The sequence below is a fragment of the Pseudochaenichthys georgianus genome, chromosome 23 (assembly GCF_902827115.2).
Source record: "Pseudochaenichthys georgianus chromosome 23, fPseGeo1.2, whole genome shotgun sequence".
Taxonomy (NCBI): domain Eukaryota; kingdom Metazoa; phylum Chordata; class Actinopteri; order Perciformes; family Channichthyidae; genus Pseudochaenichthys; species Pseudochaenichthys georgianus.
Genome location: NC_047525.1, coordinates 15,858,430 through 15,884,507, shown reverse-complemented (window position 1 = coordinate 15,884,507; position 26,078 = coordinate 15,858,430). Strand labels below are relative to the sequence as shown.

General features: G+C 44.2%; 1 protein-coding gene across 2 annotated transcripts in view; it reads right to left on the bottom strand.

Annotated features, from left to right (window-relative positions):
- Positions 1 to 933: 933 nt before the first annotated feature.
- Positions 934 to 26,078, bottom strand: part of gas2l3 (growth arrest-specific 2 like 3) — a 28,267-nt gene continuing 3,122 nt past the window's right edge. Inside the window, exons 1-9 of one of the 2 annotated variants that reach the window (XM_034075136.2) lie at positions 15,395 to 15,604; positions 12,201 to 12,256; positions 7,155 to 7,341; positions 5,778 to 5,896; positions 5,453 to 5,594; positions 4,757 to 4,820; positions 4,538 to 4,679; positions 3,479 to 3,583; positions 934 to 3,376 (exon numbers count right to left, since the gene is read on the bottom strand). In XM_034075136.2, coding sequence (XP_033931027.1) covers positions 1,901 to 3,376; positions 3,479 to 3,583; positions 4,538 to 4,679; positions 4,757 to 4,820; positions 5,453 to 5,594; positions 5,778 to 5,896; positions 7,155 to 7,341; positions 12,201 to 12,224 — 2,259 coding nt within the window. In that variant the 5' untranslated portion in view covers positions 12,225 to 12,256; positions 15,395 to 15,604 and the 3' untranslated portion in view covers positions 934 to 1,900. Of the gene's footprint in view, positions 3,377 to 3,478; positions 3,584 to 4,537; positions 4,680 to 4,756; positions 4,821 to 5,452; positions 5,595 to 5,777; positions 5,897 to 7,154; positions 7,342 to 12,200; positions 12,257 to 15,394; positions 15,605 to 26,078 lie in introns of those variants that run through there. The other variant, XM_034075137.1, reaches the window with a different exon arrangement.

Here is a 26,078-nt window from a genome sequence, read left to right as displayed (position 1 = left end):
ACTGTTGAATAAATCACAAAAAAATCAATGCAAGTGGTGATCATCAATTGCATGTTCAGTAGTGTGGAGGATAACATAAGGTCTTGAGGCAATTGGATGAAAAACACACTGTTTATGATCAAAAACAAAGTCACTCCGTCACTTTTGACCCGAAACGCAAGAGAAGGGTTAAGAAACTGTCATTTAAATGTATCATGATGTTTAAAAACAGAATTGGACTCACTCATGTGTTTACACTTTACATTTAGAGTAATTCCCCCTGCATGTCTTTTTAGTTTTTAATCCAACGCAGCCGTGTAGTGCTAGTGCTTCTTCAGCACCAGCAGGGGGCAGCAGATTACTTCCCCTCACCTGCACACGTGTTGTCATTCTGTCAGATACTTACAACAGCTTTTCAAGTCGTTTTTCTCTAACATATTTATCACCTAACATACAGGATAAACATTTTATTTAATTCAGATAGCTTCCAATGTTTTGAAAAAATGTCCCAGATAGATTTGCTTTTGGAATTGAAGCCATCTCTAAAAGTGTAATGTTATTTAGGGGAGCACAAGGATACTTCTACTTACGATTACACATAATACATTATCGAGGGATGTTTGTGTCCAAACACGTTGATATGTCTTCTTCCAGATACATTTACTTATCAAAATAAGTTGGGTTTGGTAACTAATTATCACATTACCAACCTTAAAGGCTATCAATTCTTGATAAGCGTTTTATACAGTCATTTGTATTTCACCTCAAATCCTCCGCCGGTTAGTAAGCACCTGTTCTTTTGTGGTTTTTCCCACAGTCTGAATACCTGCAGGACTTAGTTTGGTATTCAGGCTAAGTAAGTTTTACGGCTTTAGAGTGGAAACAAATCCTGAAAAAATTGCTGAAGCAACAACCTGTTACAGCCTAACAGGTTGAATAACAGAGTAAGCCAAGTTAATCTTTAAAACATTTGTCCATTTATTGTTCAAAATGACAAAAAGGTAGCTGGGACAAGAGACACAATCAAAGACTCAACATTCAAACTCTGACAAACACGGCGGTTTCTGTAAAGTGCCAAACTGATAATATATATATATACACACACGCACATACACATACACCACATAGAAAACTAGATTTGTAATACACAAACATTAGAAACCATATACAAAAGGTAGGTTTAGCTCTTTAAGAGTTTTAGAGCATTTTTCTGTTTAAAAGAAAAGGAGGCGTTAGATCAGTAGTTCACTCTGGGAAACCAAAGTCATGAGTGCTTGTACACTGTGCAATTTGTATCAGTAAAAACCATTAAACCCCTCCCCCCCCGATCATCTAATACATTCTAATGCCGCTCAGAAACTACAGACTTCTGTTGAAGGCACACAACAGGAAGATATCATTATTCAAACATACCAAACTTCACTGTCTGACTATCCGCCAGTGGAAAGGTTGTTCTCACTGGGGAGGGAAGCTCATCACACACATGATTTGTGTTCCAGTTGTGTCGCTGAACTCCAGGAAGTACACAACTTTGGTAAAAGCAGGATTCTTTGCCATCCTGCAAAAGTTCATAAACAGTATAAGTGCCTTTTCCGTAACCATGGCTGTATCCTAGGCTGGTGCGTTGGGATGATAAAGCTTTGAGGTTAGTGTTGATTATGCGTTTCCTACCCTTTGTTCTGTTAAAAGTCAGAAAACACAAATCATTTGTAACAAAAGTGAAAATGTAAACGTTGTGCAAGATCTCATGTTAAGCAGGTTAGCTGACCTTTAAAAAAAAAAAAAAGACCATTAAAATCACCACAAAGACGTAGAGAGCGCGACATCTTTTGGATTAAAACATACAAAATAAAACGCTATTAAATAACAAACAAAAATAAATCTGAAGACATAAAATTAGTTGCTTATTGTCTCTCAGTCCTCACGTCCTTGGCCTCCTCCTGCTGATCATCTCAAAGTACGGCTCCTCCCTCTTCCCCTTGTGTGGGGGGGCCTTCCTGCAGACACCTGGCTCGGCCCTCAAAGCTTTTATGTTGGCGCTGCTTTTCTGGGGGGCAGTATCGTCAGGTTTTACTGCTGACTTCCCGCTGGCTGGGGCTGCTTGCTTGCGTCCCACCCTCGGTGCTGTGGCTGCTGCTTTCTGATTGGCTTTACCTACAGTAGGAGGAGGAGGGACCCGCCCGGGGACAGCAGCAGTGCTGCGTGGGGGGGCAGCAGCCACCTTTGTGGGGGCCGGCCCCTTGGCTTTGGCTGTGACGTCTTTCCTCTGTAGCAGGGAGGGGGTGGGCTTCGGCAGCACTGGAGATGCTGTCCGTGAGCAGAGCTTGGGTGCACGGGAGCTAGGGGCCTTTGAGCTGAGGATGGGGGTCCGGGAACCAGTATTGGGAGTCTGTGAGCTCAGGGTGGGGGTCTGGGACCCATGATTGGGGGTCCGGGAGCCAGTATTGCTGGTCTGTGAGCTCAGGGTAGGGGTCTGGGAGCCATGATTGGGGGTCCGGGAGCCAGTATTGGTGGTCTGTGAGCTGAGTGGGGGGGTCCGGGATTGGGAAGATGCTGTCGTTGCATTTCTTGCGGCGATCCGCACCCTCCTGGCGGCCTCTAGTCGGAGGCGCGAGGCGGGAGATCCGGGACGCCGCTGAGCAAGGCGAGAGCGCTGGCTGGAGCCCGATGGGGGCCGGGCATCTCTTGGAGTGGGGGCCCGCACTGGTGCCGTGACGGAGCCAGGAGCACATGCAGCGATGGGGCTGGAGGGTTTGGGACATTTGGAAGACGGCTCGGGGCAGATGGGGCTTCTGGGCTGGGAGGGGGGGCTCCGTGGTGAAGGTCTGATCTTCAGCTTGGGGGCGGGCCGTGGCTCTGCAGAGGCCGGGGATGGAGTCAGGGGTCTGCGATGGAACAGGGCCCCCTGACTGCCCGGGCCGAGGGACGGCGTGGAGGGCAGAGAGGAGGAAGCTTTGGGGGGGCCGCTCAGTGCTAACTGGGTGGGCTTCCTGGGAAAGGAAGAGGCCGCCTGCAGGGTCTTCTTGGGTGCTGCGGCAGCACCTTTCCTGGGCAGAGTGGGGGTGCAGGCGGGGGAGGGGGTGTAGGAGCGACACGACGGAGTCGCAGCGGGGCCCGGCTTACAGGCTGAGGACGAGGAAGAGGAAGAGGAAGAAGAGGAGGAGGACGAGGAGATGAGGTTGTTGACAGCGGCAAGGGGGTCCATGTCAGGAGGGGGGGGTGGAGCTGCGTGGCTGTGGTGTCCTCCCAGGCCGGGGGGGCCTTTCTGATAGGCCAGGATCTTCTGCTCCAGAGTGGTGAATTGCAGAGTGCGCAGGGGGTCGTACTTCATCAGGAAGCCCTGCAGCGTGTCCCAGCCCCCCCCCACACGCACCATCACATGTTTCCCATGAAGCATCTGTGGAGGGAAATCGAGTAAGATACATGTGGTTTGATGAACCAGACATAACGTGTGTGTGGTGTGTGTGTGTGTGTCTGTGTGTGTGAGCACAACACTGACCCGTATGAAGAGGGTTTTGTCTCCCAGCCTGTAGCGGCCCTCGGACAGATACTCGATGGACACTCTGTTGGAACAGTTGCAGGAAGGCTCGTCCATGCCGTGCTCCTAAAAGAGGATCATAAAACGGTAATATTAGAATAAATATTTAATCCAACAGTTACAGCTGAAGAAAAGCCTTTCATATAAGGAGTAGCTGTGAGGTCACGAGGTACAGGCGAGGTGAAGCAGACACACCGGTGTTAAGGATATAATTAAATAAATAACAGCACATGCTTCCAGCTTACAAACCGGTCATTTGATGTGTAAAGGAAACAAGCGTTTGGGAGCAAATTTACTTTGATCTAAACTGCCTTGCGCTTCAGTGACTGTGGTTATTTTTAGCCCAGCTGTCCTCAGGGAATAAAACTCGGATAATGTTAACCTTGTTTACCTAACTGGACGGGAATAAACCAGCCGAACAGAGGGTCCAAATAAATATTTTTAAATGTAACTTTTCCTACATTATGTATCATGTAGAATTATAAGTGGCTCCCTGGGAGAACTTTACATTTTTGGGTGAAAACACCAGAAGAGATCATGAAGAAATATTCGTACTTCTTCTTCCTAGTAATTATCGTCGCAATATTTTAAATGACAAGGAATGGGTTTAAGATGATCCGACCTCAAAAACTGTAAATGGAAATATAAAAAAAATCTGAATCTGAAGTCAAGTTCAAATCGTTGGGAAAAACGGGTGAGGTTTACAACACCAAACATTACTAATGATCCTTCTGTTAGTCGTTGACAATTCATGTGCATATGAGAACTAAAGATGTATCTGTTAACCATCTACCGTTATATAATAAACACATCATTGTGTCCCTTTCCCCCCCTCTTCGCAGCCTCTGCACAGTGTGTGAGTCACAGCGCCACGTGCTCCGTTGTGATGCGTCATACCCCGCGGGGCGCTTCAACTGGGTCGCACATGGACCACCTGATATGATGCTAATGTAATCAGCTACACAGATGTATCGTTTGAGCACGTTTTCTGTTTTGGATCAGCTGTCGGTCGGAACTCACCCCCGGTTGGTAGAGACCACCATGCTGGCAGCAGACGCTGAAGGTCTTGACGGCCGGAGGCGGCTCCTCCGTCATCAGCAGAGTCTCCTCCAGCTCGATCTCCTTCTCCAGCTTCACCAGCACAGGAGGCTCCACGCCGTACCTGAGAAACACGGCACAGTTTAGGATCCCAAGTGATCGCCAATCTTTGACGGTTCGACGCTTTCTCCACCTACTCACTTGGAGACGATGCGTCCGATCTGCAGCAGACAGAGACACACCTGCCGGGGCTCCTTGTGAAGCACTGAGGCAGAAAACACAACGAACAGTTAGATAAGGCGAAAAACGAAACTCAATTCACGTGTTACATCGGGACACGTGACACCATAAAATACAGATATTCCCCGAGGGGCTGCAGCGGTGATTCGTGCGGAAGAGAACATAACTTTAAAGTCACACAAGGACATTCATTAAACGCATATACACGGAAGAGTAAGGGAATCACAGCAGACGTATTCTTTCTTAATCGCATCAAGACAGTTTTTGGTAGAGCCACTACTAATGAAGTGATCCTCAGGACGGAGTACTCGGGGCGATTGCTCTGCACAACAGATCCTATTAAATCATTAAGAAGTACGGCTTAAACAACGGGGGTATTCTCAGGAGCTTACAACCAGTCTAATCTGTTTTACTATGTTAACTATGAGAGGTCCACATTTCTTTTTTTGGGGTTTGAGTATTAACTGTGGGTTCTTGCACCACGCATTGATGTGTACATAACCAGGAAAGAAAACAACAATGTTAAGTGATCATAGCAAAGGTCATATTTACTCAGTCACAGGTTCACGTTTTCGGTGGCTGATGTTAGACTGAACTTAACATTTGGCCATGGTTTTTATAGGACTAGTGTTAGGCCAGTTCTTGGTGGTTTCTTACCGAGGCCTTCGGACTCAAACAGGTATGTCTCCTCCACGCCGGCTTGGCGACACCACGCCAGGAAGTTAGCGGTGTTGTCGCGAGCGAAGAAGGACCCTGGAGAGGCGTCCCTCTTACATGCTATCTTCCTCTTAGGGAACACCTGTCAGGAGAAATAAAGAGGAGAGGGGGTTTACAACCATAACAAAGGAAAAATATTGACGAGTTGACATGACGATCACCCTGAGGAACATTTATTTGCAACAGCAGGAAGTTCAAGCGTGCTTGCTGGACTTCAGATGTTCCCCCACCCCCAACCCTCCACCATGGATGCTGGCTGACTCACCGTGCCGAGCGCCGAGGGGCAGCTCACCGCCATCTTGGCCTGCAGCGCGCCGATCAGCTGGCAGAGCTTCACGCCGTTATCCAGCTCCTCCATGAAGAACTCTGCTCTCACCTCCTCGCCTGCACAACCCAAGACAAAATAGAAGAATTACATTATTATTACGATTCATCAGATTTGTGGATCTAAACCACACTTTTAGTCCAAACTTATCACAGCCTAGAGTTAATACTTCCTTTCTCTATTAGCAGTTTCCCTGTATGATGTCTTTGGTTGTAGGGATTTACAAAAAGGCTGCACATTGTGTGATGGTATTTCATATTTAAATAGTTTTTTCTTATCAGCTGCTTTTTATTTTAACTATCCAGAATATTTTATATAGTTTTGTTTATATTTGATATAATATTTTTCATTTTATTTTTTAATTGTTACTTTTCTTTTCCACTTTTTAAAGTATTTTAAGTGTTGTATTTTAATGTCTGAACACACTTCTACTTGAAAGAATTTCCCAAATTGGGATCAATAAAGTACGTGTCTATCTATCTGTCTATCTATCTATCTATCCATCTATGGCTCTAATGACAGAGGGGGTTCTGAAAAGTCCCTTGAAAAAAATCTATAGATTTTGATATTGGGCTTTATGAATAAACTGTGGTCACATATATAAATACACATTTAAAGAAAAGAAGGAAATAAGATTTCTTCAAAAAGGGAATAGTACCAACAAATATTTTCACTCTAAAACTCACAAAAAGCTTAGTGACTCCCCTACTGACTCTCCCACGACCCCTTATTGTAAAGCACCGCCCCAATAAACTCCACAAAAGGCCCTGTGAGCTGAACTCACACTGGGAACCAAATCCAGAATAGCCAGAGAACTAAGTGACAATAGATCGCCTGACAAAAGTTTATTTCCCCGCTACAAGAGCCGCGCCTCGGGGCCCGAAACTTTATCCGCTGCAAGCCACCTGTTCCTGCAGCATCCGGGCCCTCAAGCATCAGGACTCATCCGAGCAAACGGTCAAAAATGTGGGATTCAGGTCAACGCGGTCACCGTACGATAACTCATGTTTAGTGTTTAGCCCCTAGAAACATTCCTCACAAGAAAAACGGTCAACTTCTAAAAAGCAGTTTCACCAGCAGTCAACAATAGAGTCCGTTTCAGTTTCCTCTCTGCTCCATTGTATCGTAAGGGACAAAAGGTGCCTGAATAACAGTGGAAACCGGATTTGGTTCCACTCTGGGCAGCGTCCAAATCCAATTACATGGTGAGCCGTGTCGATTCTGCTTCAGAGTTTTCCACGCCTCGGGAGGTTTGGACACATGTAACTACACTACAGTCGAATATAAACATCAGAATCTGTTCGAGGCGGATCTTACCCAGCATGCCGCTGAGCCAGATGGCCAGATCCTCCTGCATGGGCACCAGGGTGGCCTCGTGCCGCACCGCCAGCCACTGGTCGTACTGGAAGACGTCGGTGAGGCCGGGGCCGTGTCGCTGTGCCAAGGGGCTGCGAGGGCTCTTGGGGCTCAGCAGCGGGGCATCAAACTTCTCTCCGAACCATACCTGCAGACGAGAGGAGGGACGATTAGCGACAAAATGATTGGTCATTGGTTAAATGCTTATGTGTTCACAAAATATGATGAATTTTCCCAACAAAACCAAGCTGTTTTAACTGGCTTGACTACTTTTTTTCAATTGAATTGTCTAATTCCCTTTTCGACGGAAACGTGGTATTTTTATCCCATGATACTCCTAAAGCTTGTGTGTGTGTGGATGGGGGGGGGGGGTCATATGTTGTTTACTCTTGCAAATATGAAACATGGAAGTTATTTGTCACTTTCACAGACTGCACTTGTACTGACATCTCCACTAATAGAGATACTTTGCAGATTAGTAACCGCTTTTATACGCATCGTTTGATCTGAGGGCTACTCACTGTTAGTTGTAAGACTTTGAAAGAAATACTTCTGGTATCAGGGTTTGTAAAAAAAAGTCTGAGTTTACACTGCAAAACATGGTTCAACAAATCGTGAATATGTCTAAAACTTCTTATTATGGGTTTCTTTTTGACCCTGAATATATAAACTATACTATGCTTATAGTATCAGAAAGGTTTGGTGTCTAGGTTGTGTTGTCCCTTGTTGTGAAATGGGCTATTAGTTAGCATTTCTCCCGGCACTTCATGATTTCATAAGCAGAATAACAAAGCTTCTTTTCCTCAAAAACAACTTACAACACCCATTTCAAAGTATGTTGTTTGTTTTTAACTTTAATTGTTTGCAGGCAGAAGGGAGGGATGATCTTAAACCAGCAACAGATGTTTGTGCTCTTTGATTCACGACTCGTCCAGACATTACATAACTCTTTTCCCCACGTCCACTTTGACATCTGTTTGAGATACAGCCTTTAATCTTCCTTTCCATCACATGTCATGGAGCAATGATAAGAAATTGCGTCCCCTGCTGTGAATGGGTTATTGTGCTTTAGACAAGGAACAGTCTTGTGGGGACCTTGAACTCATGGTGTTCGTGGGCCTACAAACAGGAAACCTTGTGGCCATTAGAACAGAGAGCCAGTCATAGTAATGTACTGCTGAGGCTCAGAGGCTACTGTGTGTGGGTGTGTTCGTGTGTATTTGTGTCTAGCATCTTTAATGAACCAGACACTGGATGTTTGTTGGATAATGTCGAACATCTCTTTACTTGCTGGGACTATGTAAAGATAACTGGGTATAAAGCTGTGAGAGTGACAGTGAGTCTTAAAGGGGCCCCAATATACTTTTTGGGGGTTTCCCTTTCCTGTATTGTGTTTTTGTGAATGGTCTGCAAAGACTAACATCCCAAAGTTCCCTCCAAAGGGAGTTTCTCTCCCACACACCCCTGCCTGAAACGCCTCCATAGAACTTATTTGTTTACTTCTGTAACATAGCGACATGATATCACTACCTAACACCTGCGCTACTATTGGCTAACGCTACAACACATTGTACGTGATAGACTAAGGGGCGGCACATTACTAAGTGGTTGACCAATCACAACAGGGGCGGTCAGCGAACCAATCAGAGCAGACTGGACTCTGGTTTCAGACAGAGGGTGAAAAGAGGTGCTGCAGGACAGGCAGTATGAGAACAATAAAGAGCTTTTTGAACATTAAAGCATGGAGACATGTTAGAGTAGCGGCACTAAATAGAAATATGAACCTGAAAAGGAGCATCATATGTCCTCTTGAATTAATTTGACTGTTTAAAATGTGGCCAATACACTTAAAATGTGCTTAATGATGGGATTTCTATTAATAAATATTTAAAAAGAATTGAGCCTTTCAAATTAATTGAATGCAAACGGTGAAAACAAAGGACTACTGCAGTGATTTAGTAACACAGTGCTGCAGTGATGACATACTTATGTTGTCCAACACTTGAGTTAGCATCGCCCTCGTTACCCCCACAATAGCCATTGGGATTTATATTACTGCACAAAAACACATTTCTCAAGACACAGAAAGCTTCAAAATAAAGCTGTGGGGTATTCACTGACGTAATTTATGTTGCAGAACAAAAAGATCTCTTGTGCTGTATTTACCAGAAACCTTATTTCATCCATCTTACTGACAACAGACAGAGCAGCTCTTTAATGCAGGCTCAGAAAATGTTGGAATTCTCAACGAGAAAACTAAAAGATCAAAGTCAAGGCAGCAGAGATCAAGACTGTAGGTCCCCATTAGTATGTGGATCAAGCTCTTAAACACTGGATCCTATAATTCCCATAATGCAACAAAAAAAAAAACACGTTTATCAAATCTGACCAAACCTTAGTTAATAACGCATGTCTTCCCATTAAAAAAAATGTGAATATAATCGGACGACTTCATCAGGTGTATTCTATTAAACTTTGTAAAAAATACATGATATAACTATTTTCAAAGGTTGCTCCTTTAACATTGCCAATTCAGTTAGCTAATTTAATAAATTAATGTGTAATCTGATTGTTTGTTGAAATATTATCTCGATGCAAACAAATGCTTCAATGCTCTGGGAAAGGTTAAATTCCTCCACACTCGTCCCCATCAGGGAGACATTTAGACCCAGAGGTGGGAGCAAAGATGTGAGGGGGGAATATTCCCATACATACGCATGCACATACATAAAGCTAAAACACCTGATGTTGGAAAGTGAAAAGGTTACCTCACTTCAAAAAAAGACACACACACACACACACACACACACACACACACACACACACACACACACACACACACACACACACACACACACACACACACACACACACACACACACACACACACACACACACACACACACACACACACCACACACACACACACACACACACACACACACACACACACACACACACACACACACACACACACACCACACACACACACACACACACACACACACACACACACACACACACACACACACACACACACACACACACACACACACACACACACACACACACACACACACACACACACACACCACACACACACACACACACACACACACACACACACACACACACACACACACACACACACCTTGGTTCCAAAGGGCAACAACCCCCTGCAGGTTTGCAACAACATACGTGCCTTTCTCCTCCGCCAATTACAAAATAAGGCAGGGTAGTGTTTAAGTTTTAAATGAGCTAATCCAGCCTCTCTCTGCCAGCTGAGTGCATATACACGCTCACCGAGAGCATTCGGACAATTAAACTAAAATCAGACATCTGTCCTCATTAAGCGCTGGAATGTGTGTTGTAATCCTGGCCTGTATGTTACTATTTACGCTTTAAGGGTTGATCTGATGCTCTTAACCTGAGCCACTTATACTAAGGACCACTAAAACTCCCCGAAACAATAAAGCAGAAGAAAGGTCAAAAAGAAAACTGGATGTAGCAACTTAAAAAAAAACATGTCAAACCAGTGCTAGAATCACAAGCCTCATCATGTAAACTCTGTTGACCTTTGTGAAGCCATCAGTATAGACTTGTGATGTTAGTAAAACATTCAAGCATTCAAGCCTACCAGACAATAGATTTTAAAATGTGTTTTACTGTTGAATTAATAGTTGTTCACAAATGCTACTTATAGCTCCACGAGTGCGTAGATGTTCAGCATGGGTGAGCAGCGCAGTGAGTGTGAGCAGTTATTCAATGTGACTGTGCACTACATGAGCAGTGAAGCTCTGAGAGACTCTGCAGCATCACCAGCGCCTCATACAGTAGGATCAATACTCACAGGGAGATATATCATACACACTGTACCAATATCAGACACGTATCAATATCATACACGCTATACCAATATCATTCAAGCTGCACCAATAGACACAATGTACCAATATCAGACACGTTGTACCAATATCATTCAAATTGTACCAATATCATATACTTTTTACTGTTGTCTTTTATACAAACGCACCATGCCAATTACAAAATGTACTACTGTTGCTTTAATTAACCAGGACGTGTCTTTAAAGGGTCATCATGTTTGCAATACAGCTGCATTTTCCATTAAATTCTCAATTATTGATTTAGTCTTTAAAATATCAGTAATTGTAAGAAATGTCGATAAGTGCCTAAGATGGCGTATTCAAATCTCAAGGATATTTATTTTACTGTCATAAATGAACAAAATCATATTTATTTTGTATTATTATTCTCAAACCCAATTATTTGATTTGCAAAGTAGTTGGTGATTAATGTAATAGCTAGCAGCTTAGCAGTTCATATTTGCAGCTCTAAACTATTCTTCTCTGCGTTTAGACAAAAATAAATGATATTTGAATAATATAATAGGCAGAGAGGAGAATGGACCACATTATAAACTAATGTCGATGTCTTGTGGGACAGACAAACATCGTGTCTCGCCACATGTTCTATGCACAGCACTGGGATACATATTTCACATATCCACAGTCCAAGACGGGTGGGGAGGGCGAGGACTTTCCTAACCAGATGAGAGAGCCCTTCATTGCCATGGGACAGTCTGTAACACGATATGTTTGTTGTTCTGGGTTTTGGGACGGATGACATCTCGTTGCTGGGAGGGAAAGGGGAAAAAGTGGTTCATTCCACCCATTCCCCCTAAAAGCTGTTCGGGGAAACTCCTCGGGGTCGAGCACTGGAACATCAGACATGCACAACAACAAGAAGACGGCATGCCGAAACACAGGCGGGCTCACCACAGCTGCTGAGTGGGAGACAGATGTCTGCACCTTTTTTTATCCGAATACCTCCAGTCTGAGGGCTTTTTACACTACATGGCCCACAGATTGGTGAGCCATGTGAATGTTCCAAACTGTAACACTACCTATGATAGATTGAAGGACTACTCTCTGCTCTGGCCAATAAATCAAAGTACACCTGGTCCAATGTAGATGCTGATGAGCTTACCTGGATGCCCGTCTGAACAGCCATGACTGCGATCTCAGAGGATTCACTTCTTCATCCTGTGAAAAGAGAAGACAGATGTTTCTCGTCACATTACAGTTCAGAGCGTGAATAAGGAAAGTCAGGTGATCGAGCTGGTACACATATTTTGAGACAGTAAAAAATATTTAAAGGGGACCTATTATGCAAAATCCACTTGTTCATGTCTTTTATACATAACCATGTGTCCCCTTTGTGTAAAGACATTCTGAAAGTCCTGATCCATTTATATAAAAACCTGGCTGAAAATTAGCTGATCAGATTTTGGCCACTTTATGATGTCATAACGATTTTGTGGCTTGTGTAACCATTAGCCAATCACCAACAAAGGTAACACCACCACCCCCCCCCCTTATCACCTGAATCTCCTCCTAGAGCACCATTGTGTTCTTTTTAACCAAATATCTCTCAGATGGGCGTGGGGAGGGGCTCCTTATTTTCATCTAAAGTAACCGACAGAGAATCAGCCCTTTTGAAGCAGGGCTGAAACAGAGGGGATTGTGGGATGCTACAATGATCCATTTGGTATTTCGAGGCAAACACTTCAGAGACATGTTTTGTATATATCTGAGACTAGGGCTGTGCGATTATGGCAAAAATCATAATCACGATTATTTGGGTCAATAATTGATATCACGATTATTTTGACGATTATTCATTGACCATTTATTGAACTTTAAAACAAATAATATTTTACCAATAAACAAGATCAACAAATATATTTGAGTGCACTTCCAAAACCATACTAAACATATATTATTAATATGATAAATAAAAATAAATTGGACCAAAATAAATTAAATCAAATATGATGCAGTGCACTGTCGCAACCTACTGAAAACTCCTTAACATATAGCCAACATGTTGGTAAAACATATTCAACATATTCCACTCAGTTAAACGTTGAAGGCTGGCCAACCGTCATGGTCCAGAAGTAACAGGAAATAAATGTTGAACTACAATTTAAGATCAAATAAAAATGTTTAGGCCAACATGGCAAATGCTGGTAGGGCTGCTCATGTCATCTCTTAAAGATTTTTTGCAAGAAACACCAGCCTATTGACATGGTCTGGTTTCAGAGATGAGCGCAGGCAGGTGACAAGCCACCTGTACTGAAGACCCTCAGCCACGCCCCGACACATGGGGTGACGCCGGCCAATCACAAAACTTTGATGCGTTCAAGTGCATTATTCTGGCACAGGAAGATTATGTTACAGGACATTAACGATAACAGAATATTGTTGTTCTATTTTTAGACACATCTCGCGATCGACTGGTTGGGCACCCCAGGGCTAGACCATAGGTCCGTTGTGGTCGCAAAGTAGTCAGCTGAAGCCACATCTCTCTCAACTTCCCCACGGCATTTGTCATATAGTGCAGGCAGCGCAGACCTGCTGAAATAATACCGAGACGGCATCGCGTAACGCTTGTCCAACGTGTTGACAAGTTGCTTAAAGCCCTGGTTGCTAACAGTGCTAACTGGGCACATATCTTTAGCGATGTGAAATGTATCTCCAGGTCTCCCTTGAAAAAGAGATCATTGATCTCAATGGAATTTTACCTGGATAAATAAAGGTTTTTCATTTTTTTTTTTAAATTGTAAAGACAAAGTACTTGCAAATAGTGGAAATAGTTTTACCCTTCTTTTTAACGAGTTGCTGCTCTTGTTCTGACATCTTCGCTCGCGCTGAACACTCACAACACATGTCACTCACACGTGGCCGAGTGGGCTTTTAGGGAGGGGCGAAAGCGCACCCAGCAAAATAATCGTATTTTGTCAATTATGCTGTTTTCATAATCGTCGCAAGCCATAATCGTAATCGCGATTAATTGCACAGCCCTATCTGAGACCTATCATTTATTGATGAAAAACAGTATAATAGGGGACCTTTAAGCTAAACTAAGCTAAGCCTCCCAAGTTCTAAAAACCATACTTCATGTCTAAGTAAGGACAACCAATTGGCACATTTCTTAAAATGTCAAACTAGAAAAGAAAACCACATCATCAATTCATGGAGTGCAGTAAAGACCATTGTCCTAATCCATAATAATATAAATGTTATTTCCCATGTTGGTTCACTACCATACTATTTGTATTGACTCATACAACATGTTCAGTTAACATTTTTGATTAGTTATCATTGGTTGATCCACTTAATGAAATGAAGGTGAAGTTTTATAGCCAAGATTCTTTACGTCTTTTGATATATTTAGCATTTAGCACTACACAGACATCTTCTGGTTCCGGGTCAAGAAGTAGCTATGAGAAGCCCTGTGAATGACCTGCATCCCCCAACCAATGACTTAAGCTTCACTCAGGACATACACGGATTATAACTCAAATATTTTACACCAATTTTACAGTTATGCCTCTACCCAACTAAAGTACACATGCACCTTTGATACTTCTTTGGCAACAAGTCCACCAATTTCTTATGAATGCGTCATAAATTCACAAGAAATTATAAAAAGACATTTAGCCAAGTGTCCTGGTGAATCATTTGGGAAAGTTGAGAAGTAATGAAATGGGACAGTTGAACAGGAAATAAGCTGCTAACGGACCACTGGGTTTAAACCGGCCAGGATGTTGTTGTTTTTTCTGGACACAGTGAGTTTTAGTAGATCAGACTTTCTCACGAGGAAGTGATGAGGTTACTCCGAGTGCTCCTCTCTGCCCTTTCCCACACAGGATGTGAAGGATTACCCCGGCGCTCAAGCGTCCCCGAGGGTGTGTGTTTGACAAAGGGAGGCAGTGGGTGGGGGGAGAAAGCAATCACAAGCAAGTAGATCCTAATAACACTGATAATTTGGTCAACACAGCTGAGGCCATAGTCTCATACCAGCACCCTCCCCCCAATGCCCTGCACCGCACAAATATCAACTCAAATAAACCTGACACTGCACTATAGAAGGGCTTTGTGAAACTTCCAGAAGCATGGAGATTTCCACTGATTTCATCATACATATGAGATGAGGCAACAAAAACTGAATTATCATCCAGAAATGCCTTTAAAGCCACTTAAAGCTCCAGTAGTTCATTCGAGGCCTGACTGAGAATGCTGTGTGCCGTCATCCGACACCCAAAACTGCAGCTCAGAGAAGATGCAAGTCAGCGGTCAAGGACGAGATGGGAAGGATGACAACACAAGACAACTTACCTCAGAGTTGAAAGCGGGTGGTACCGTGCGAGGAAACTGTGCCGAACAACTGCGATCAGCCTCAAAAGCACATCCTCGTCAATGCTGAGTCAAAACCCTGCGCTACGCTGCGTACTGTCCTGCCAGAGAGAGGCTCCACGAGTGAGCAGGGGAGGGAAGGCGGAGAGGGACTGACAGGGAGGGAGGATGGATGGGAGGAGGAGGTGCAAGGAGAGCCCTGACTAATGAAGTGGCTTCGCTTCACTAAGCCCTAGCCGGCCCCCCTGCTTCCCCTAACAATCCTGTCACGGCGGGACCCTCTCACAAAGCCTCCATTGTTTTGTTAGCTTGCCATCCTCTCCAACACACACAAGAAAAAGGGGGGGAAGTTACCTCCACTTCCTTTTCATCTTCCACCTCAGTAGTAAGTTTGGTGTGGGAAGCAAAATAAGATTCCCTTTCTGTTTTTTTTAGGGTTGTTCGTATCAAGAAAGATTAAAAGTCTGAGCGATTAATCCAATTTTAATTACACCTTCCAATGTTTTATGAAAAGCTCCATGATCCCTGGGCCATTGTCAGTTGGGGCAAACTGTCACCCACCCACCCATCTGGAAACACGTCTCTTTGCCACGCTCTGTGGGTAGGACTTTTTTTAGCAATGTCATCACCATCACAAGTGTCATCCTGATTGTGTTTTTTGCTAAATCCAGCAAATCCAAGAGATGACGCCATGTGGAAAGAGTTTCAACAAGTTGCCTTCGATAGAGGAAGCTCTCAGGAAGCAAAGAAGAACAAAACACATGACGTCATGCTATCGACAGATGTTGGTTTTCCGCATCTGCTCTAATGCTGTGCAGTAAGACTGATAACATTCTGTGAACATCCTGTTAAATATCAATGGTCCTGATGCACAATGAGAGACATGAAAGAAATTCTTCAAAGATAGCTCAACATGTTCCAAGTTATTCATCTTGCTCTGAAAAATCCAATCATACCGTTTTTAGGACACATTGCATATGAAGTTTATTTGAATACTGACTTGTGAAGGAAAATGAATGGAAATGTCATTGTGATAGATTAAAGCAATGTCCTCAAGGCAACAAAAAAGGAATAATTATAAACGGTGATGGAACGATGGCATTAAGGATTTTGGAAAAAGGGTAGCGGTCTGGGATTGCTCTGATTGTCAGCATTTAGGCGTGCAAAAAGCCTTACACTCAACAATGTAAAGGACAAAGGGCAAATCTTTGGCTGTGGACTCCAGTTGTGTGCATCTGGGGCCCAGCAGATTCCCTCTAGGGACCAAAGGCCCCCACACACCGTCAAATGTCAAGCACAGAGGAGGACGAGAGAACCGAGCCAAAAAGGGGAGGCAGGGACAAAACATGTTTTATAATGGTGGTGAACGTAGGCGTGGCATGCTGAAAGGGCAGGGCTTGACACAGTGACACAGAGCACTACCACGCACATTCCCCAACGGTCGCCTGGGTAAAAAACACTCGACAATGCTGCCACTCTTCTGCCATCCATCTGAAATGTGCCGTTTCCTCCGTCACCTCGCTGCTGCTCCAAGCAAGATGTTAAATCGGAAGACTTGACAGTTTTTGCGAATAAGTTAAATCTTTGGGTTCGACTACACAGCTGAGTTTCATTGGGGATCAACTTACATCGTCAAGCTCATGGTGAAGCTGTACTTAGTATCAACAATGGTATTTTTGGGCGTTTCAATGAATAGAACATAGTGGGAAGTTTCAACTTTCCAACAACCCTAATTCTCCATTTGCACATAAACTTTTGTTCAGGTGCATATTTGAGCCATTGTATTTGTAAAGCCTCATTATGGTTAACTGAGGCACAGGAATCTATGACCCTAAAGACCCAGGTCAGGTTTGGGTTGACAAACCAGTAATTCTCGTTTTGAGTGAAATAAAAGCTTTGTTGCGGGTTTCCGCCACTTAGGAAGCCATCTCCAGACTGCATGGATTTACCCACTTTTTAAGCATTAACCTCAGATGGCACCTACAGATGTGTGTGTGTGTGTGTGTGTGTGTGTGTGTGTGTGTGTGTGTGTGTGTGTGTGTGTGTGTGTGTGTGTGTGTGTGTGTGTGTGTGTGTGTGTGTGTGTGTGTGTGTGTGTGTGTTTTGTTGCGGGTGGGGGTGGTACATCTGTCCGCATGTTACCCACGCAGGTCACTTCTCTCTCTCGCTCTCTGGTCGTAGGTAGTAATCATTTAAGAGGATCAGCGCTATTCCAGACAGTTGAGTGCATCCACCTCCACGACGCTCCGTCATCACAACACACAGCACGTGGCGCACGCATGCCGCCTGCCCTGCGGCACTCCGGGCAACCATGCATAAGAGCAAAAAATAAATGAGAACACATTATATAATGAATTAAAGGTAGATGATTCATGCTGTGACGTCTTTTTGATTTCCAATTGTGTCAGTTGAATGAAGACCGAGAGAACAGGGGTGTTTTGCTCCGCTCACCGGTCCGTCACAGCGGGCGGAGCTGCAGGATTTCTGCTTCACACACGTTGCATACCACTATTTTATTGTCTTTTTCGGACACCTTAAAAACTGCCAGATAGGTGAAGCCATTTTGGCGAGCTTCTTTTGCCGCGCACAGAGAAAAGTCTCATGTATTTTACGTCATCTGATCGGCCTTTATAGAGAGCACCGATCACACTATTAAGAGTGAATATCAGCCGATAACGTTCGGCGGCTGATCGATCGGAGCATCCCCAATTCTCTGGAAGTTAACACAATTAAGGCATGTGTTATAGTAGTTTTGAACCACTGGTAAGGCACTGGTTTAAGTACCTTACAAGTGGCTCAAAGCCAGGAGGTTTAAAAAACTCCCTATGTCTCATAACAACTTTGACCTATAACAGAATAGTTTCTAGCATTGCACCAAAAAGGGTTGAAAATGGATAGTATGACTGGAGAATAATTTTTCCAGGGAATGAATGCAGATTGTAACCTTTCTCACTGAAGACCAATCGAGATGTTAGTGTTCTTTGTCTTGTGGGAAATGTATCTAAGAGGTTTTTTAAGTGAAAAGGAAGCCCTGTTTTTAGCTATTTAATGTGATAAATTGAGCAGACAAAAACGCATGAGTAATAGCTGAGTGTGTGTACCCAATGCCCGCAGTGCTAAGAGGCTGCGGGCCAGTGAACCTCCTGCAGTCCAAAAAGGTTCTGCTAAGCCAAACTTCCCCCAGGAGAATACCAACTCCTCCTCTATTAAACTCCTTCCTGCTGAGCCCTTTGTGTCTGGACTTAATTACCCTGTCACCGGAGCATTTCATTAAAGCCTGGCCTCCCCTTTTCATTACAGATGGGGTCCGGCCACAGTGTGCTGAGAGGGAAATGCATTCAGTCGAGGAGAAAGAAAGAGTAAATATAGCTGTTGAACTGCACGACATTCAATGAAACTATACTTTTTAAAGTAAATCAGTCGCCCTTGGGCCTGTACAAGCTTGCTCTTCATGGCTTTCTAAAGACTGTCCCTCTTTCAAGTAGGATTAACACATTTCTGGGTCTTCTTCCTCTCTTAGAGGTGAGACAGGGAGTAAAGTCCATCTTAAAGGCTTGAAAGAGTGGGAGCCACCTGCCAATCCCATTTTGATTTGTTGATGCTAATCCACAGCTCACTACACACCGGGTTATTCTGTGGATTTGAAGCCACCCACTGCTGGCTCAGGATCAGGCATCCCGCCCTGCCTGCAATAACCTTAACCAGCAGAGGAGCCATGCAAGCTGATTCCAGGCCAGTGAAAACAAAGAAGAGACCATCAGTTTGCAGCACACAGACTCCTTCATGTAGGACGCCACACAAGAATATCCTTGAGTAAGACATAAGATTAAATCAGACATGTTGTATTCACCCAAAGCATGTTGTTGACTTGAGCTTTAACATCAGCTGACCAAACAATCGCTCTCAAATGGTTATGTCTTTAGGTTTCTTTAAAGAAATTCTGGAGCAGTTCAGTTGTGGTGATAACACTAGTTGAACCAATCAAATAAAGCATAACATCTATGCATAATTTCATTCGTAAAAAAAACAAAAACATTCTTGTTGGAGTAGTAGCCCATTTGCGTGTTTCCTTCACTGAATTCTATGCCCAGTCCATCCTGTAGCCTTAAGGTCCTTACACACCAATCTGACACCAAAGAACACGTCACGACGGACCCGACTGTTGTGTCGCCTCACGTCTCCTGCGTCTTGGCCAACAGTCGCACTGGAACACACTAGGGATGGGAACGATTAATCGAATATATTCAGGTGTTCGAATATGAGTTATGAATATTTTTATTAATTTTTTTTTTTTTTGGGAGTGATGCCTAAGTTGATTACATATTATCAAATTGAATAATTCAATGTATACATATATACGACAGTGCCATAGCTAAATGTGTTAGTTGACGTCTGAAGGTGTGTTTTGCTCCGCTCACCGGTCCCTCACAGCGGGCAGAGCTGCAGGTGCTGATCTCTCTCTCTCGCATTCGGTTATACTTCACTCGTGTTTATGTCCAAATCCATCAGATCTAGCTAGTTCTAGCCAATGATATGGCTGCTGCCCCTCCCTACACGCAGATCACGCAGACTCAAACCTCATCTTAGGCCCAAATGCGCTCCGCAGCCGTTGCGAGGTTCCGGCGTGGGGCTTTTCCGAACCTGTGTCGAGAGCTGGAGTTAAACGAAATCTCAGATGTGCCTTCTTAATCGTTTGTTTGGGTCCCTCACTTCCGTTTCGCTTCTCATGCACTGATTCGCTGGCTGAACAGCCAATCAGAGTGATTTTTTTAGCCGACGGCCTTTTACCGACAGCCTACCAATTCAACATGTTCAATCGGCGGCGGAAGGTGTCGGCACGATCGAAAAAACACGACGGGGAAGGACACACCAATCTGAGTAGGGCGACAGGACGCTCATCGACGGCCAGACATCTATCGACGGCGAAAATGGGCTTGGTGTGTAAGGACCTTTACACAATATGTCGGTTGAGACAATAACAATATTTTAAAGTGACCAAAAGACCATCAGGCAATCTCACAACTTTTCCAACAGCAAACTAAATAATAACGAGCAACACTTTCAGTTTTGAGAGAATATCCAAACAGTAAGTCAATGTTTAACAGGAGCTACAAGATAACTGACCAGACGCACTATGGTATGGTATGTTAGGCAGTGTTTATGAAAGCATATGAATGAAGGAGCTGTGTGATGCAGTCAGGTGATATCATATGCTGTGTTTGTTTGAAACACATACACAGCTTGGCTTCAGAGTTAATATCTCCACAGTTTAACGTATTTCTCCTCGGTTTTGGAGCTGCAGTCAAAACCACAACCACAACAAGGCAGTTCTCCAACTGAGTTTCATCATGGAGGCAGACCTTTCCAACTGAAAAGTTTCCATGTTCAGAGTGTTCCTCGTTATATTTAAAACCAATGCCAACATGATGTCAGCCAGCAGTTCAGCCAATCATCAGCAAGAGCGTGCAGTCGGGCATCATTCAAGCTGCAAATCGCTTCAATGGCAGCACAGTCATCATGTAGGGTGGCAGTTTAAAATAACGGAACAGAGCACACCATCATGACTGTTGATCTTTCTTCAAAGGATGCATAACTGATGGTCATCCCATAATGAACCGTGCATCACATCATGCGTTCATTAAATGAATGCACTGGGACGTGAAACTGTTGACAGATGAGCGTACCAGGATGCTTCTTTATTGTCAAAATGAGGTAATCACCCTTCCTTTAGGGATCACACTGTACAGGATATCTTCTTCACAGCAAACGATAACATGGTTTGGCCAATAATGGAGCATTTGTTAACCAAAAGCATCCTTAATCAAAAGCTTGACAGGGGTCAGTTCAGATAAGCCTCTGTGGCCCAAACACCCTTGCTTGCCCTCCCCTACTCTTCACAAAAGGTCAGGACAAGAGGACATGAAAGGTCAAGGGGTCGTCAGGCTCAGCCTTATTAGCCACGTTTGTTTGTCACATAATCATCCTAGTTAGTGTTTGTAGGGATGGGGGGGGGGGGGGGGTTAAAAACAGTGTTACCTTTCACCTTAAAGGTCACATGTCATGGCCATTTCCACTGATCATAATTCCATTGTTGCGGTCTACTAGAATAGATTTATACTTTGCAATTTTCCAAACTCACATTGGTTTCGCATACCGCATCTCTGTAAAGTATGTGTATTCACTCTCTCCACTAAACGGCTCGTTGCAGCTCTCCAGAGAGCATGCATGCACCGAGTGTGTGAGGAAGTCCGTGGATTGGTCAATTTGGACCAATCAGCGGGGGCTTAACGTAACGGCTCCACGGATTGGTCCATGACATCATGATGTACCCGGAACGAGGCGTTTTGGGGAGGTATTTTCTGTTTTACTCCCTACAGGGTGTACTTTGAGGGTTTTGACTCTGCAGACCGTTTACATGCATAAAAACCTTCATAACACACAAGGGGACGGGCAATAACCGGAAAAGCATGACATGCCACCTTTAACCTTAATAGGCCTCATCAGTGTTGGTGAGGCTTACATCTCCTGTAAGCAGAAACACACTAACAAACCCATAAATAGTGATAAATATATATTTTTACAAGATGACATTTGAATGGAAACAAAGGAAACTTAAATTAAAGAAGCACTTTACTGTAGTCAAAGTTGCCGGTGTTAGATACATGTCAATAATGACTGCCAAATAAAAAAAATTGTAAGGCTGGGTAACGTTATACTAGAGCCAGCAACTCTCCAGAGACCAACGGCCTTGTACCAGCAAAGAAGACGGATATAATGATTGAACAAACCTCAACAATAATGACAATATCGATATAAATGTTAATCATCAGCCCAAACTTTTAACATGGTATCTGTGTTGTAACTCTGTGTTTGTTTTAGGAAACCTTGCAAGGTATATGAAGAAACCGACGAAAGCAGTTATAGGCCGTAATTTATGTGATTTTAAAAACTGCACAAGAGACTAGGGCTGTGCAATTAATCGTATTTTAATCGCGATTACGATTATGGCTTGCGACGATTATGAAAACAGCATAATTGACAAAATAGGATTATTTTGCTGGGTGCGCTTTCGCCCCTCCCTAAAAGCCCACTCGGCCACGTGCGAGTGACATGTGTTGTGAGTGTTCAGCGCGATCGAAGATGTCAGAACAAGAGCAGCAACTCGTTAAAGGAATGGTATGCTCATGACACTCATTTTTAAATAATTATCATCCGATAAAGCAGACCAGTCTCTGCCAGTCTCTCTTTTTTTTTTTTTAATCCGATGACATTATCAGTGATTTTAAACTGATTATATACCGAAATAACATCAACACTGTGGGCGCCGCCATTTTCCGGACGTGACGTCAACCATGCGTTTGGTTTTCGAAGACACGTTGATCTCCATGTTATTTACTGTAGTTTCTCTCTTCAAATAGGCCTCACTGTATCGCGAAATATTGCCACAATTCTGATAGGAACAATCCACGGAATGCTCGGTTCCATCTGTTGCCAAAAGGTAAGCGTAAGAAGTACATTCGGAGGCAGTGGCTAGCGAAATGTGGCCGGCCCGAACCGAGAGATTCACAGGCTCATGTATGCAGCGAACATTTCAAATTTCCGGACGACTACTCTGAGAGTATGATAAAACATAACATGGGATTTATGGAACCACCATTACTTAATGGAGATGCAGTACCATCGGTCTTTCTGGTGTCATCACCGACCAGGACACCAGTTCGGCCAGTTGAGAAATCGCCCTCTGCAAGTGTGAAGCGACGGAGGAGCAGAAGTAGTGCTCGGAGTAAGAATAAGGTATGTTATAGCGCATTTCCATTGCAGCGGCTAGCCCCGTTTTAACGTCCTTTAGCGTCCACGCCAGGACAGTTTTTGGTGGCCTTTCCATATAGCGTAGTACCGGCTAGTGTGTATTTTCCCCCAGTTTTTTCCGGCCCCATACAATCGTGATTCTATGGGCAGGGACAACGAAGCTGAGTATGCTAAACTAGAGAGGGAATCGCTAGCAAGGGTGGTACTACATGCATACATATAGTATCTTATATCATCTTCCTATTATACACATGCATTTCCAAACATTTGGACTACCTATGTTGCAAATGTATTATCTTTTCAATTTACACACGGCATCTATTGCACGTCTGTCCGTCCTGGGAGAGGGATCCCTCCTCTGTTGCTCTCCCTGAGGTTTCTCCCATGTTCCCTTTAAACTGTGGGTTTTCTTCGGAAGTTTTTCCTTGTACGATGTGAGGGTCTTAGGACAGAGGGTGTCGTATTGTCATACTCATATGTATGGCTGAATTCCCCCATCCAATCTCTTCACATTGGTCAAAACTTCTTCCTCTGCTGACGAGTCCGAACTCAAATACTCTGCCATGTATCCGTGTGTTGACAAAGTGAACGCATGGATGACGCCACGACCATCACGTGACTACTGAAAATGGCAAAAATGGCGGCGGCCAGACGGAATATACAGGTTTTGATAAAAAGAGCTATAAAATCATTATTTACCGGGGAATATCGCTGATTTCTTCAGGGTATGGTTTAAACATAATGTTTCACTAAATACTGAAGTTTTGATTAATTATCTAATGAGTGGACCATTCCTTTAAAAAGAAGGGTAAAACTATTTCCACTATTTGCAAGTACTTTGTCTTTACAATTAAAAAAAAAAATTAAAAACCTTTATTTATCCAGGTAAAATCCCATTGAGATCAATGATCTCTTTTTCAAGGGAGACCTGGAGATACATTTCACATCGCTAAAGATATGTGCCCAGTTAGCACTGTTAGCAACCAGGGCTTTAAGCAACTTGTAAACACGTTGGACAAGCGTTACACGATGCCGTCTCGGTATTATTTCAGCAGGTCTGCGCTGCCTGCACTATATGACAAATGCCGTGGGGAAGTTGAGAGAGATGTGGCTTCAGCTGACTACTTCGCGACCACAACGGACCTATGGTCTAGCCCAGGGGTGCCCAACCAGTCGATCGCGAGATGTGTCTAAGGCTGCGGCCCCACGAGGACGAAAACGGCTAAACGCATAGGATTAACGCAAACGCAATCGCAAACGGCTTCCGTCCACATGCAATAATTATCCGGATAGTGTCTGCCCACACGAGACCGCTCCGTTTAGCTCCAACCGCTGGAGAAGCTGCAGTACATATGCAGGAGCCTCTACGTGGCGCTGTAACTTCCTCCACAAAAGCAGCGAAGAAGCATGGTTGTCATGGTTGCCCTTCTGTTTATTCTCCGCGGTGGGGGCCGAGGGAACCGGGCAGAGTTTTTCGCCAGTCAGCGTGTATTAAAGTTGAAATCTTCAGGACAAAATTATAAAAGTGCCGGTCAAAGGTCTTCTTTGTTATTTATTGAGCTTTAAAACAAATGAATAACGACTCTATATAATATAATGATAAAATACACGGAGCCTCTCTTTTTCCTCCTTCTCTTCGGACAGCGTCAGTGTCTGTCTCATGCAGCAGCTGATCCAGTAATGAGTGACCCGGCCGACAGTAAAAAATAAACATATTTATAACTAGTTTAGGTAGTTTGAGAGGTAATTAAAATAGCTAAGGGTGATGATCTGACTTGAAGTGTGTGTTTTGCTGCAGAGGGAGGAGCTGCAGGGGAGCAGAGCTGCGTGTCTCCGTCCTGTCAGATTAGACTTCACTCGCGAGAGAAAGATAAATAATCTGAATTCAGGATGCAGTTTACTTTGACGTGGGGGTGAGCAGCAGAGGTGGGGAGAGGCGGGGCTATTGCCTCATCATTATTGCTGTAGATGTTGCACAAACAACTGTAGCATGGTCAATAGCGTCCGGAGCACGATAGCAACTCTGCGATCCGCCATTGTTGTTGTTGTTGGTGGCGAAACACTTCAGCACTGGCGCGGGGTAAGCGGAGGTGAGCAGAAGAGGTGGGGAGAGGCGGGGCTATTGCGCAATCACTATCAGTGATCTGAAAATGTCCGTATAGGGCGCACACACGGAGCTGTTTGACCCCCCAGAGAGTGGCGTATGCATTTCTATCCACCTTGGGACCCGTTGTCGTTTCCTCAGTCGTTTAGTGCCATATTCGGTCGTCCTCGTGTGGCCGAACGGTCTATATGACACTAAACAGTAACGCAAACGACCGAATTCGTCCTCGTGGGGCTGCAGCCTAAAAATAGAACAACAATAATCTGTTTTATCGTTAATGTCCTGTAACATAATCTTCCTGTGCCAGAATAATGCACTTGAACGCATCAAAGTTTTGTGATTGGCCGGCGTCACCCCATGTGTCGGGGCGTGGCTGAGGGTCTTCAGTACAGGTGGCTTGTCACCTGCCTGCGCTCATCTCTGAAACCAGACCAAGGCCCTTTCTCATTTCATCAAATCCCCCTCCTCGACTCCTCTGTCCTCCGGTAGTGACCCGGAAATGAATTTTAGCGCGCCATGTTGAAGGACATCCCATTTCTCTAAATGCACGTCGAGGACCGAGCATCGAGCATCGAGGAGCCTCTCTGGAGGAGCTCTAACCGAGGATACACTGATGGGTCCTCCACGGCTCCTTCGCGGATGCATTTCCGGGAACAGAGATGTTTCAAAGAGTCGTGACGCACGGCCGGACTTATCTCAGCCAATGACAGCTCTGCATGCATCCCCTGGATATTATTTTAGAAACTGCTTTCA